At 39.5% G+C, this 16,041-nt stretch overlaps 1 protein-coding gene across 1 annotated transcript in view; it reads left to right on the top strand.

Moving 5' to 3' along the window:
* The first annotated feature begins 202 nt into the window (after positions 1–202).
* fubp3 (far upstream element (FUSE) binding protein 3) overlaps positions 203–16,041 on the top strand; it is a 37,193-nt gene continuing 21,354 nt past the window's right edge. The window contains exons 1-5 of the mRNA XM_012874539.3: positions 203–343; positions 10,533–10,644; positions 13,356–13,389; positions 14,014–14,063; positions 14,196–14,267. Of these exons, the coding sequence (XP_012729993.3) occupies positions 239–343; positions 10,533–10,644; positions 13,356–13,389; positions 14,014–14,063; positions 14,196–14,267 (373 nt within the window). The 5' untranslated portion in view covers positions 203–238. The remainder of the gene's footprint in view (positions 344–10,532; positions 10,645–13,355; positions 13,390–14,013; positions 14,064–14,195; positions 14,268–16,041) is intronic.

The following is a 16,041-nucleotide window of genomic DNA, read 5'->3' as shown; positions in this document are numbered from 1 at the left end:
TTTTTTATTTATTTTTTTATGTAACGCGATGTCTTGCCCAGCGATAAAACATACATTTTCTTTATGGGAAAAAAAAATGGGATTACATTTCTATTAAATTGGCTTCCAAAACACCCCATGTGTTTTTCGATCAGCTCGCGAGATCTACACGCTCGCGGAATTTTAGCCCAGGCACGTGTGCAGTTCTTTTTTTTTTTTTTTTTTTTTCCCCAAGTGTGGCTCTCAGCTGCCGAGGCGGATGATGATGATGATGATGATGGCGGAGCTGATCCAGGGACAGGCCTCGGTGGCTCAGCCAGGCACGAAAGATGACTTCGCAGACACGATACGCCGGGTCCGACAGGTAAAAACGCTCTCCGGCGGACACGACCGCGACGCTTTTTCGGACCGCAGACGACGTGTTTGGCGGCCCGGCAGCGGGGTCGGGGCTTTGGGTCTGGGCAATCCGGACTGAGCACTAATAAACACTCCTCATGCACCCCGCGAGCTAGCAGGCTAGCACGAAAGCAGCCGGGGGTAGCATAGCTGAGAGGACAGATTAAAGTTTACGGAGGTCGGACGGGCAGTTAACTGGACGTTGGAGCCGTTAAAGCGCCGGCGCAAAGCCCCAGATGGGGCACGAAGCGAAGCCCCGCTCTGACATCGAAGTTTGCGCCACTTTTAATAAGTTAAGTCTGCAACCTGTTGTCAACTCACAGAAGTTGCTGCTAGCCGCGTTGCTAACTGGCACATTGGACCTGAAATTTGTCGGAACTCGACTCGCATGGTGGCATAAACACAACGTCCAGCGTGGAGGTGAAGCCCTTGGGCAGCTGTTTGGTCCCGGTTCTGAGTTAGCATCAACGGAAACTAGTTGTTGCACCGGTTAAAGAGACCGTATTCAAGCCTGAAGCGGTACCACTGGCTGTGTTTTTTATTTTATTTTTATTTCTTCTAACGTGTAAACATTTTAAATGTCGTCTTTGTGACTGCACACATACATGTCATCGTGTTATTTGTGTTTTTTTTTTTTATTGAGAGCGAGTTGGTCTCCGGAGCAGCTGTTAGCTAGCTAGCTTGTGTGATAGTATGTCCTGGCAGCAGTTGGACTTAGGCCACATAATGTAACGTCATCTGTTGAAATAAGCCCCCCTCTGAACTCCTCCTGCTCAGCACACATGGAGGACTTTTCCATGACCAGCTACAAAATGCTCGGTTTGAAATTGAAAACGTGCAGCTGCTTTTCGTTGTTTAGCTTGAATTGTCACCATTTGACTGCGAGTAAGTAGGGTTAACGTGTTTTGGGAAAAAAAAGCTTTATGTAAGAGCTGATATGAATTGCAGGAGCATAAAAATAAACTTTTAACTAGGGGTGGGCCTTTTTTGTATCTTTTTATCGTTATTGTGATTTATTTATGTTTATCATGGTAAGAATTTGCGTTTTCCCTTGGTGATAAATCCCAATTAGTGGTGTCTGAAACCCTCCTAAACTGCCAGTAATGTCAGGCTACTTATAACTGGTTTCCTAGAGCAATAATAAAAAAAAAAAAATAAATAAATATATATATATATATATATATATATATATATATATATATATATATATATATATATATATATATATATATATATATATATATATGCGTTAACACATTCAAAAATATAGTTAAATGCCGTTGATGTGTGCAGTTTAGTGATTTTTAAGAAAAAAATCATACTGCTTTATGCAACTAATGTCCTTCAGTAACATATTTCATATTTTTTTCAATGTTATATGTTACATTAAATGTGCTTTTTAAGGACAGTATTCCTTTACTGGCATGCAGTCAAAGCCACACAGTTGCCTAAAAAAGCTGTAAACAGACTTTTATCATCACTTTTATTATCAAAGTAGTAATGCAATACGTCGTGATAAAAATTAAAGTCGACATTGCCCACACCTACTTTCAACTAGTACTGAGATTTATGCCTGAGCTGGTATGAGATCTTCAGTGTCATAAGCTTAAAACCACAGAGTTATAATACAATATTTAGATTCTGACACCTGGAATTAAGGAAATGTATAGATTAAACACCCGCCTAATTTCTAGTAGTTCTCATGATTTCACCGACGTGTATTTATTTGGCCATTACTCTCTCAGAATAATAATGTGAGCATCTAGCGAGCTGTTTAATTACTTAATTGTCAATTAGTCTGGGTGGCTGCTCTGGTTTGCAGTCGACTGCCACACACACACACACACACACACACACACACACACACGTTTAAAAACATGTTGAAACATGTTTCCCTTTAAAAAGGAGCGATGGGTGGAGCTCCTTTTTTGTTCCCCACACAAAACCAGTCTGTTATTGGAAGCAAAAGGGGAGGGTCAGTGTCATCCTTTCAGCCAGCTTACCAGCAATGTGCAGCCAGAAAAATTTTAGCATTTTTAAAACATTTATATACTTTGCTATTGTTATAGATGTCATACATGGAGGCCAGAAATTAGGTTAAAGCATTCTTAAAACTAATATTCTAGGATAATTTATGTCCTTCCACTTACTTTATATCCTGTGGGAGGAAAAAAAAGCCTTGATCTGAAATTTAGCAAACTGGCATATCAATAAAACCTTTTAGGGTGGATATTACCTTGAAACTTCACCCAAATGTTCTACCTTTTCCAGTGGCTGGAAAAAAAGTCAGCTGATTGAGTTGTAATCTTTATTTTTGTCTAAAAGTAATGTTCCCCACTGTAAAAAGGGAATGTTGTCATGAAAAACAGTGTGTAAACAATGTCCCAATAAATATTTTAGAGTAATCAGTCTTTCCTCAGACTTAAACACCCTGCGCTCACATAAGCAGCTGAGTTTTGGTTTTTAGTTTATTGGACGGACTTAAAGACTTCTAGTCCTCTTTAGGTTTTGTCAGACCCAAAGTTGGAACAACTAGATTGCTGATCGTATTGTGAGAATGCTTCCTGTAAGTTATGAAAGGTCTCAATGAAACTCTAACCAGAAACGGCGAACGGCATCTAGTTACATAATCATAAATCTAGGATTTGAAGTACAAACGGCAGCCGGGGACTCGCTGGTAGTAACTGACCCACTACAAGTCAAAGATAGTAGCATAGTAAAGTTGTCAGATAAAACTGTTTGCCTGAGCAAAGAATGGATTCACCAATGGCAGCTGTTATTAGTATGTAAACTGGACTTTAGCCACGTTGTAGTTCAGCGTCCCCCTCCGTCAGCTCTAACTTTGTACGTTTAGCTGAGATTGTGCAAAAAAATCCCTTTCTACTTTCTCCTCCAGCCCTTTTTATATATAGTGGCCACGCTTAAAGTCTCACCGGTTGTGTGGCATGCGCATGGCCACGCGGGGAACGTGATAACTTTCATTTCAGTTAGCGTGTTAACAGATAAAAGTGTCCTCACTAAAAAAAGAACTCGTGTTCCTACCCTGCTTCGGCAGCAAAGGTGCTGTTCGTGCTCGCCTGGCGTGTTGCTGACAGGAACTTTACGCCAGTTAGCTGTCAGGGTTTGTAATGGTCTTTAAATTCCTGTCTGTCTTTTTTTTTTTTTTTTTTTTTTTCTTAAATACCGTGGAAATAGTCAAACGGATCACCCCTGACATGATGTGGCTCATGTGGAGACATTAAGCTGGAAGTTGAGGTGTACTGAAATTTCAAATGCTGTACTGTTTTTACAACCACAACAACATTTTTCCAGTTCAGATTACAAAACGACAAACATAACTTTCTTAATTAGGGCAAAACCAATAAGTAGGGGACAACTCAGTCCCCCATTTAGAAAGATGTATAACTTAAGTGTTGCCTTCCTTTTTGGCAAAATGGTAGACAATATAACACCTGGTATACATGTTAATATCATTTATAGAAGTGTGCCTTTTGATTAAACTATTTTGTTTATAATTCCTTACATTTAGTGTGCAGCTAAGTGCTTCACTTTGCCTGTCAATTTGATGTTGATACAGTTAAATATAACCACCGAGGGACAAATAAGGGCTTAATTTGTACTAAAACATGTTTTTCAAACCAAACATGGCTCTGGTGCATGTAAAGCATATTTTTCACAGTGTAAACTCGGATCTGCTCCATGCAAATGTATTTAGCAGCAGCCCTGTACAGTAATTTTGCATAATATTTTCTTTAGTGATCAACGACAGCAGCAGGGTGGATAGCTACGTGTTCCTGCCTTTTCTTCTGCTCAAACTATCAGCTTTAGTCAGACACCATCATAACTTTTATTATTAGTCACAATGGCCTCCAGTTTTTTTTTAAACTAAATAGTAGCGTAATGGTGGTGGCATCGGTTTGTTTTGTTGCTTCACTATGTAGGCTGTTCGTGTCTGTGGAGCTAATATTTAAACAGACGGGATTATCTTATGTCATCCAGGACATTTAATACTGTTTTCCATCAACGTTTCTTATGCGCATTGTGACGTATCGCAGTAAGAAAGCTCGATGGAAACCGCAAAATTCGAAAATAACTTTCTGAATTTCACAAAAAGGTTTTGACGCATGCTTGAGGTCGTTTTTAGCTTTTCCGAAAAAGAGTTAATGTGCAAAACGGGAGATGGAAACACTTTTGCCAACTATGTTCTGACGTAGTGAACGTTTACCTCACGTGACCAATCAGCTGTTTTCCGCTGTCGTCGTCATCCCGAATATTCGCATAACGCGCATTGAATTGCATCTTTCTCTACGTCTCCAAACGGCACGCAACGTCGCCAATACTGGTTGATGTGGCAGAACAATTACTGATGGCAACACACTCCTGAAAACCTCCCAGTTTTCCTCCGATGTGTGGTCCATGCTAGTTTGCAGCCTCTGCTTCCTGTTCGTCACGGCAACGTGTAACGTCAAAATCAAGCTGCATAGCCGGGTTAGCATGTGACATCCTACCGCATTTAGTTTTTCCCCACTGTCCATCTGCCTCGTAAGGAAAATTCCTCCAACCAATGCTTTTTAAAAAAAAATTTTTTTTTTTTGTTTGCCTTGTCTGGTAAAGAGAGTCGCATCCGTCTTTTTTTATTTCTTCTTTTTCCGGATGTTAGCAGAGTTATAAACTTCCAGCAGCAGCTCATTGTTGTGGTCAGGTGAGCAGCCGCAGGAAAGGGAGGAGCTGTGGCTCTCTGATATTGCAGCGCTGGTAGAAGTACGATTTGTATTGATTTTGACACAAATGAGCATCGTTGATTCATTTTTTTTTTAAGTATCGATTTATATCAAAGTAAAATTTTGACAACCTGAACTCACAGATAGCAATGCAGTGATTGGGGATAAGTTCAAAGCTATACAGTGGTTAAGATTTGGATTATGACTTAAAAATATATTCCAAATGTCTCGTAATTGGATTCAGGATGCTCATTAGTGCCACATAATCACAATAATTAACTTTTATGCATGACACTTGGTGTCATGAGGTTTAAGATTTACACTCCATGCCCGAATTGCCGTATTTTTCTATACCGTTAGCCGCTCCCTTGTTTTATCCCCTGCTGCGCATGTGCAGTATTGCACTTGCTCTGTTTTTAAAAAAAAAAAAAATCTTCGAAGGGCTTTAATTACTAACTAATTCAGCAAAAACGAAGCGTAAAACGGCAAAATAACAACTAATACGCCAGTGGGACGTGATAATCTTAAATAAAAACCAGAGTGAGCTACTGACGTATTAATAAGAAAGAAAAAAAAAAAAGTCAAATAACGCGTCTATGCACCTTTAACCCCACCTAATGTAAATGCAATCCTTTTCCAATCAGTAAACGCACATCACCCAACAGCAGACAACAGTACCCTTTGGTGAGGATGCTGTCAATGATTAAAGACGACTCAAAGTTTGGCATTGTCAGTAACTGTGTGCTCAGTAAGAGAGACCTGGAGGAAGCACAGAGAAATAAGACACCAATTTAAATGAAACCATGTTTTTTTTTTTACATGTTACCAAGTCATTCAGGCTGCGTAAGAGCAAGAGTTTTAGCAGAAAACAGGAAGGCTAAACTGAGAGCAGTAAATTTGTTCTTTTTTTTTAGGGAAGGATTTATATTATCAAGGGATTGCACACAAGATTACATTTTTGGTAATCCTAATTGTTCAGTAAAGTAAGATGAACATATTCAATTCTTTGTTTTGCTTTTAATAATTGTTTCCTTTGTTTTGGAAAAAGCTCCCGGTTACTATTCCTATTTATCCGTGGTATTTATGGTTCGGCCTCATAACATCTGACTGGGGTCATGAGATGATTTCAAAAATGAAACGGCCCGTTGTGAAAAAGGCTGTTTTTGTTTTCATCTCTCGCTTCTCGTCGGTGTTTTCTCCACTCAAACGGCGCTAGTTGCGATCAGGAACTACAGCTATAGAGAAACGAGCCGTATTGGGTTTCTTTGTGCCATAAGACAATAATGCAGCCCAGGGCTAAAGAAGGAAGTGGAGAGCATGTTGTTGTGATTATTTATACTTGTTTGTGTGGCGTTGCGTGTTACCGCAGATGCACTCGCAGCAGCTACCTTCCTGCTTGAGGAGCAGCTGTCGAAAGTGACTGACATTTAAAACCCAAATCTAGGGAGGCTGAAGGGTTTCGCCATGGCACTTCCTGTTCAGCACTGTGGTCCAAGTCCAGATTTCGTCTGCGATGACTCCCCTTTATCACCGTCTCACTGCTGCTGCTTGTCCCCTTCGGATCCTAAATATATCTAATAATCAGTAAACATGGAAAAACATGGAAAAATAGGATAGTATATATCATGGAAGAAGGCTTTTCTACACTTAATATTAATTTAAATCAATTTTAATTTTAATTTTCAGTAAAGTTTTCAGTCGTACATTATAAAACTGAAACTACCATAAGAAACATTTTTTTGTTTTTTTTGTTTTTTGGTTTCTAGAGCTGAACGTTCCAGCAGCAAGGGTTGCATTCAGCCTGCTGCCTTAGAAACTATCTTGGGCGCCTCGTAAAGTCCAGCGGTGTTTACTTATTTACTCAGCGGACACCTCGGCTGTTGGACCCGGCGCAAACATTTTGCTGCAAAATTCACCGGATTTAACCCCAAACTGCGAGCTGCGGCCGCAGCAAGGTCGGAAACAATTGAATGGCGAAGTGCTAGTTACCCAAACCTGGGTGGGTCATAACAACAAAGGGTAACGTTTCACTTTATATATCCTCTTTGTTTCTGTGAAGTATTTCATTTTAAAGAAGTTAAACGCTCATACCTCTGCGTCGTGGATACGTTTTCTTCCCCCTCGTTCATCCTGTAACTGAGATGACATCTGTATCTCTACGATGGAGAAAAAGATGAGTTTTTTTTTTGTTGTTGTTGTTTTTTTTGGGGTTAAAACGCGACAGTTTGCAGAGGATGGATTGGAAAAGTTTGTGTTGAAGCGAACCCAGGATGGCGTGGTCTGAACATTCGGTCTGTGCTCCCTACCGCTGCGTTTCGGCCTACGGCCATGCACCGACGCTGCGGCAACGGTTGTCACTTTGACGTCGAGAAATGTATGAAAACAGATGCTCAAGGTGTTTGGGGGTGGAAATGTCATGCCAGCAGCAAACATGTACTCTAATTTAACAAGGAAAACAGAATAGTGCCAGCATTGAGCTAATCCAGAGTGCTTTAACATTTGTTTGATGGGGTCCGTGGCTTCAGAGACGCCTCGGTAGCAACAAACCTCACACCTGCTTCCTTTTATGCCTCCTTATTTCTAATACAGCTTCCCTTCCACCACTGGCTTTCTGAAGTAGATAATCGTCCCTGAAGGTGATGGCAGACTCTAATTTCCATGAACATATTTTCATATTGTGGGAGGAGGAAAAAAAACACGTTCCAGGCAAGCACACATGTCAATTTAGTGTAATTTTCTGAAATGCTATACTTTGGCGTGAAAGGAGAGGTGACAGATTAAGGCAGAATAGGAAAGCGCTCTCACGCAGAAGATTTAAATGTCCATCATCGCGCGACGTGAGAATCTACTTCATATTTGCAAGTGGTTCATTTTGAGACGCGTATTTTCATCTGGGCTGTAATGCAAATAACTGAATGCTTTGTGGTGTGTTCTTCTTTCCTTTTTTTTGTATGGAGCTACACGCTTATTTTATCAGCCGAAAAACATGAGCGAGATAAATATAAAGAGCTGCAACTGTTCCTTTTATTTTAGAAAATTGGATGCTGAGTTGGACAATTACTGACATTTGTGTATTTTGAACATTTAGGGTGTGAGAAAAGCATTAAAAAAATCCTTTATGATGCACAAATAGCCAAATAAGATAGCAAATAAAATAAAAACATACCTATCCAAAGCTTTTCATTTCAATAGACTGTATTTATTACTTTTTCAGTTTTCTTTTTTTTATTGAAAGGGTATAGGAAGAAGCTTAAAAACTGTCAGATTCAATAGATTAGAATATACATTTTAGAATATGCTCCGATGAGGCTTGTTTGTCAGATTAAAAGTACCTTTTGAAAATTACCTTTAAGCAGTTATTCTAGTTTTCATTTGAGCCACAAGTGTCTTTAATTGGTTTGATGTAATAATCTAATCTTAAATGTTGTTTTTAATTAGCTGTAAGCAGAAAAACCCACATAATTAAACATATACTGGGTGATTTTTCCTGAAATGTAGGTAAGAAATGCTCAAGCCCCTTTTTGCATAACTGCACACGCACAAAGATCATCTTTCCTCCTCTTCTGCTCCTCAGCAGGGTCGCGTAAAAAAAAAATCTCCAAAATCCACTCTGGTCTTAAATCTGTCTTCTGAGGCTTTGGCTGAGAGTCGTGGTTTGCTTCTCGCGGCTCTCAGCCATGTTCAAAATATACGGTGAGAGCAGCGGAGCTACAATGAACGGCTAACACCGAAGCTAACTGCGGGATTCTCTGCATCGCATTTCAGCGTACTGGGCCGCTATGCTGAAAGTTGTCAAAACTGCACTGAAATTAGATGGTTGGCTCATAACACTCAGTGCGACACAGATGTTTGAGAGCAAAGGTCAGCAAAGCTCTTGAATGCGCATCAACGCAGCTATAAACCATCTAGCTAACGCTAGCCGTTATTAGCTTTACGGACAGCCCCCTTCGAGCCGCGCTGCACAACGCTCCGCTGCGTGAATGCATCCAGAGAAGCAGCCTTCCCCCGTTATGCTGGAGAAAAATCCTGGTTGGGATCCTGAACTGCGTACTTAAACTCTAGAAGTGCGCATCTGTAGCTAGCATCTGTAGCCAGCAGGCGCACACTGATGATTGGCTCATGGGACAACCAATAGATGAGGCGATACCCCCGTCAACTTGAATCCAAAAGATCGTCCACTGTACCTTTAACATTAATCTATGTAAGATTGATCTATATAATGTTTTATTTATTTATATTCACACTTATTGAATATGACTGAATATTCAGTTTAAACCTGTAAGTTTCCTACTTGGAATGAACCACATATTCATAGATTTATTGCAGTTTTGTGAAAGCTGAGTGTGTCCTCTTTTGACCTAAATAGATGAAATATTTTACTCCGAGTTTCTTGACACAGAATGAAACAAAACAGCTTTTATTTGTCATTTATTACTAACCCACATGCTAGTTGGGGCGTCCAGCAGTTTTTGCGCTGCTTCAGAAGAAACGCCCCACGGCTAAAACCCAGTGATCTGAACACTTCTAATATTTGCACGAATGGCCACGACTGTTTAACGTTGTTACTGTCGTCTTAAGATGCTCTGTTATGTTGATTTTTAAGCAGAACATAATCACAATTTAGCTGCATTATTAGCAGAGTTCAGGACTCTTTACGGAACTGATAGTTGTAATGTTTTGTTTTGACTTTCTTACTAGCTCAGTTTTTAGTAATTATTAGTGCCGTTTTTTCCCCGTCACTAAATAAAAGCTTTTTAAGCATCGAGTTACTCTTAGGATGAATCACGGCAGCGTAATAGGATAACAGAAAAACGAGGTCAGCTGCAGCGCTGCTGTCAACTTCACCCAAAAGTGTAGATTTGCACCCAGTTGTTATCTGACCTCCACAGATTGGTGCCTCTGCGGATATTATTGCTTGGAGGTGATAGTACAAAACTATCGGAGCATAAAAAGATGACATGGTTACAGACGAGCCTTGTATCTCATGTTATTTCTTTTTTTTTTCTCCGCGTTGTAAAATATTTGAATCAGCTGATGATATTCTGCTGATTACTAGTGATGAATATACCAGAGAGCTCTGAGGAGGATCAACTGGGACGGCTTTTAAATCTAAAAATGGGTTGATGATGAGCCTTTATCGTCGAGTAAAGAGAGGGATGCACTGATTTCTTTTCCTGGTGTTTTTGATTTGTCTTTTATGTTCGCAAAACTTTTTAAATATTTCTGTACAACTTGTTTGTTAGCCTGTTGTAAAAAGCACAACTGCCTAAAACGCGTCGTAAGACAAGCCTTTACCTACGTGGCAAGGAAAAGAAAGCTGACTAATCATTTTCTTACCAAAGGGACGCTCGGGATTATCTCTGAGGGAAAAAGTTGCATTTAAAGGGCGTCATAACTGAAGCACTTGTTCCATCTGTTCCCCTGTTTTGTCTCCAGATGGCAGCCAAGATGGGGGGAGAGCAGATGCCCAACATGAACAGTTCCTGTCCAGTCATAGACCCCTCCCTCTACGGCTTTGGGGGCCAGAAACGTTCTCTAGACAATGGAGGTGAGCCCCTCAGTACAGCTCTGATAAGACATGTTTGAAGATCAGAATGTTTTTTTTTGTTTTGTTTCATTGGTCTCATAGTTTGGATTTTGTGATATTTACTCTTACGCTGTCACATCTTAAGGAAGCATGAAAGTTTTTTATTTGTTTTATTTTGCAGACGTATACCGATGCATTGTAGAAAAGTTACCGTTTTTAAGTAGCTCCTTAGATCACTGATACAAAAATTGGGTGACTTTGAGTCGCCGTCCTTCATCCACACAGAAAAGTAGGGTTGTGACGAGATCTTGTGATACGAGATTAGAATTGCTTTATATAGAGAAGTTTGATCTGGATCAAATTATTTTTTGCATGGATTAGAAAAAAGATAATTTCTAAAATCTTTAAATTTGTTTCTGTGTGAACGCAGTATAATCTCTTCTCCTGTTTCCCCTCGTACCAAAGCACGCTGTTCTCTTAATCTGATGATGCTTAGCTATGGTTAGGGATGCGTGTTGAATTCTGTACTTTTATAGGCACCGACTGAATTCCCGTCGGTGCTACAGCGTACCGATTCACGTAAAAACAAACGATACCATGTTTCAGCACCTAAACGCATCACTGTGAGAGTGAGGGAGTGTGAGAGTGGTCACTGCTGCCAATTTAATAAATTTCTCGCTATATTTAGTGACTTTTCAGGACCCATCCAGCAACTTTTTTTTTTTCTTTTTTTTTTCAAAAAGAGCGACTAGCGAAAAATCTAGCGACTTTCTTCTGTTATTGATGACTTCCCATGAAAGCACTGATCGCTCTGGAGTTATTGTCTTCAGAGAGGCGAGTGCTGCTGTGAGAACATTCCCGCTTCTTCAGGCGCTCACACAGACAGCTGCTGCCGCCTCGTCGTGAAACTCGCCTGCAGTCAGAGCAAAGAGAGCAGAGAGGAAAGTCTCTGTTCCCTCATTGCAAATGTATTCACGGCCTGATTTTACAAAGCAGGATAAAATCTAATGCTTTTAATTTCTTTCTTTCTTCTCTGAAACTGTTCAACTAAAGCAATTTCATGAATTTTATTCACTCACAGCTTCAATTTACCTCGTTCACTCTGTGCCTCTGATAAATTTGGTTAAAAAGTAGTTTTATATGGTGTGGATTCAGGCAATGTGTTGAAATTGTTTAAGGTTCATTTCTAGATCACCACATTAAATATGTTAAATTGAAAAAAAAATTAGAGATTTTATTAATAAACTAACATTTGTTATTACATAAACAAGCAAAAGTAGCGAAAATAGGTACAGCTAAGTACGAGTATCAATTCCCAGGTACCAGGGTATCGGTTCAAATGTGAAAGGTACCCGTCTCTAACTACGGTGTGTTCACTTACTGGAAAATAATCAGATTTCTGTGTATCCCACCGGTCAGCCACTGGAAAAAGTTCTGATTCTAGTCGTGGTCCAACAGACAGATCTTCAGTAATTGGCCGAGGATTTCGTTTTAGTCTTCAGTTTGACTCGATGTTTCCTGGATCGGCTTCAAAGCCTTGACACACGAAGAACTGGTTCGTAGAACAAAACAATCCAGCGACACTCAGTCTTCTTTGTGTGGCGTGATTATCTTTTTAAAATCTCAACCCGCATGTGGTTGCTTAAGATTTACTCGTTTTTGCCTCACGGTCTGCACCCACATACGTGATCTAACCCAGAGACCGTTTTAGGAGTCGATTATTTGCCACCGCCTTTGTCTTTTTGCAACGAAAGTGGCTACGACTATAATCTGAAGTTGTTTGTCAGATGCTAAATACTCGAAACGCTGCGGTGGAGAAAATCATCCTGCTGCGGTTCTCGTCACTCGCTGCAAACATTTGATCCATTTCATTTTCACAAAGTGGAAGCACTAGTCATTTAGCCCCGTCCTCCTCTTATCTTGTCACAGTTGTTTGTGTGCGAGTTCAGCCTTGAATGCACGAATAGGAAAATTGTATGCAATTCCAGCTTTGAGTTTGCTTGATGCGCTGTTGTTTGCGGGGATCTGTCGTCGCTTTTCTTAAGTCAAGGTTGTCCTTAAGTATGAGAGAAATGAAAGACACGGCAACTTTCTGGCTCGGCGGGTGGCTTTCACCGTCTGAGTTTCAAACACGTACACAAGTGCTCGCAATTTTTCTTTCTGAACAGTTTCATCCTGTTTTTGAAGTTTGTGCTCCTCCCTATTTTTTTTTTTTTTTTTTTTTTGTATTCATAGCTGTTCTGTTCTCGACATTTAACCCCTGCGCTTTTCCAGAAGAAGTGAAATCGGGTTCAAACAGCCATAAAATTGATTGAACCCGTAAGATATCAGTTCGGGTCCTCACGTCCGTGGCGCTGCACATCCTCCAGTGACCCTGCAGGACCCTTCGCTTGATTCTACCCGTCAAAAATTCAATTCGGGACCAGCAGTCAGTGACCCGGCTGCTGCCTCTCTTTCAGAGCGGCTCTGATTGAAACGCTCACTCATGCACCTCCAGGTCTTATTTCCATGCCGGTGGAAGCCCCCCCCCTGCTGTGGGTCAGACGCAGACATGTGGGATTGGCGGCTTCATGAGCATCTGCTGCCGTTTCTCCCAGCATTGAATTCATGTTTTTTGACGTTGTTGTTTTTTACGCTATTGCTTTTCCATATCAATGAAATGTGTTGCCACCATTGATGGATATAGTCGTCAAATTTAAATTAACTTTTTTTTTTTTCCTCTCTTCCCTCAGTAGGTAACCATCTTGGTCCATTGGTACATCAAAGGTGAGCTTTTTGGTTGCTTTTAGTAATGGCGATACATTTCAGGTTGATTTCTTGGGCGTGCCTTGATAAAATAAGACATGGAAATCTTACGTTTTATTCTAGAGCACTGCAAAAACGGATCTAAAAAAGTAAAATGTTCTTAAAGTTAGTATATTTGTCCTTGATTTGAGCAGGTAAATGAGATTATCTGCCAATGGAATGAGAATTTTGGCCCTTAAAATAAGATAATTAGACATCCTGCACTTGAAATAAGATGATAGAGATGAGTTGTTCCTATTTTAAGTGCAAAATCTTATTCCGTTGGCAAATCATCTTATTTACCTGCTCAAATCAAGGACAAATACATTGATTTTAAGAACATTTTACTTATTTTTAGTTCTGTTTTTGCTATTAGTTTGTGTTTTTTCAGTTGTGAACTTATGCTGATGCTTAAGAGTATTTTTTTTAACTGTGATGTAGAGGGGGAAAAACTGAACGATTAGATATTTAAAGCAGGTGTCGATGGGTTTGTGAAATTCAAATCTAGCTGATATTTACAGATCTGAAGCAGAAGTAAATTACTGTCATAGATCGATATGTGAAATACGTCACTTTCAGGTCTAACCATGCTCGTTTGTGTTGCAGGGCTTTTACAACAGAAGACTTTAAAGTGCCTGACAAGATGGTGGGATTCAGTAAGCAGCCCTTAAGTTCTTTACCTTCAGGCTTAACATGCAGTTATTGACTCACCTTTCTGCTCATTTTTGATCATAAATGAGGTCTTTGCATAAATCCAGAAAGGCTCACAGTTTCCCTTCTTATCATAGTTATTGGAAAAGGAGGAGAGCAGATTTCAAGAATACAGCAGGAATCAGGTTGCAAGATCCAAATTGCTTCAGGTAGGTCTAATAAGTAAATCAAATAGAAAACATCAATTGCTTTGTGTAGCACCTTGCGTACAATTTTATGCAGCACAAATGTTTTTGCAAGGTTAAAAGCACCCCCCCCCCCCCCCCCACCCACCCCGCTATTAAAAAGAAACAAAACATCTGGCAAAAAGAGGTTAAGATGTCCCCAAAAAGACATTTGAATCTGTCATTTTAGACCAGACATGAGCAGGACTGTGAAGGAAATGCTGTCAATAAGCTAACACTGAAGAATGAGAAGTGAAATATGTATAAAAATAAAGATTTTGAGAAATGGCTTTAAAAATGTGCATATAATTAATATAAAATTTCTGGCTCAGTAAGAATGAGCAATGTTTGTTTTATTAAAAATAAAATACATTTGAATGAGTAACAGAGAAGTAGTCATGGAAATGAATATGGAAGTAATAACTGTTTAAGTCATGGTTGATATAAAAAGGTTAAAAAATGCAAAGTTGGGTTGCACAAGATGAATTTATTGCGTTCAAGTTATTCATTACCCCAGATGCCAATTTAAAATTGAGTGATGAATAGAATGTCATTAAAAGCTTAAAATTAAAAACAGTGCTAAATAAAAAAATTAAAAATACAAATGACCAAGAAGCACCTATACACTTTAAATATTTTTTTTATTTTTTATTTAATCAGTTTCAGGAAAAATTTTCATGTCGGCCGACGAAGATCTTAATTTTCTTAGAAATGGTTGGAGCTGCAAAATTGCGTGTTCATCGCCGTGTCAGTGAACGCTAAATGGCAAAGGACTGCTTTGACACTGGTGGGGTACATTATCTGAAGTGTCAGGTATTCAGGATCTTATGCCTTATGGGGATTATATTGGATCAATTGGATAGACTATTAATGTCCACACCTTATCGTTACATTTTCAGTGGCTGAAATGCTAAAGCTCACAGAGGATAGCGGGGAAATTATGTAATGGTAAAGTAGGAAAAGGTTCAGAAACCTATTGCTATTGCAATGTTTAGTCATGCTATTGTAATTAAATATTTCCCTAATATGATGCCACCCTATAAATAGCCAAGTTATAGATTCAATAAACAAGTATTCTTCAGCTGATTCAGTCCAGATTTGCGGCAGTTATAGTCAAGATGTCTATTTAGTCTGAGGCTCCTCCAATATTTTTAAGAGTTTTCATGTAGTTTTGCGATGTTAATGTTGAAAAATATTTAGTTGATTTTGTTTCTCTGTTTAATTACCTATAAATCATAGTGAAAATTGCAATAGTGGTCCCACTTGTATATTATTATTTAATGCCTTAGCTTAACACAAATACGGAAATTTACACTTTATAACTTTGGAGCTATACTCGATTTATACCAGATATGTAATTTCAGGCGGGAATTGCTCCCGAAACCCTTCTAGGCTTAAGGGGTTAAAACACTTTTCTATGTGACAACTAGGCCTGCACAATATTTTCAAAAAGAAAATTCTGATACTGTTGCCGATTATATCGATTATAAGTAACCCACATTTTCCCCGAACTCGCTTCCCTTGACACGGTGCCCTCACCTCTAGTTGTTGGCTTCAGCATCTTGACCACCAAATATATATATTTTAAGTGTCGTCATAAAGAGCAGCTAAACTCAAATAGCTTCAGCATTTTACAGATGTGGTACCGGAAATATAACGTCCTACCAAGTGTCTCATCCGAGCAGTGCTTTGCAGTAGCAGCGTTGCACTAATGGATGTTTGCCATGATGGTTGTGATTCGATACATCTGGTGCAAAAT

Source organism: Fundulus heteroclitus, chromosome 8 (genome assembly GCF_011125445.2).
Source record: "Fundulus heteroclitus isolate FHET01 chromosome 8, MU-UCD_Fhet_4.1, whole genome shotgun sequence".
NCBI lineage: Eukaryota > Metazoa > Chordata > Actinopteri > Cyprinodontiformes > Fundulidae > Fundulus > Fundulus heteroclitus.
This window is presented reverse-complemented; position numbering and strand designations above follow the sequence as displayed.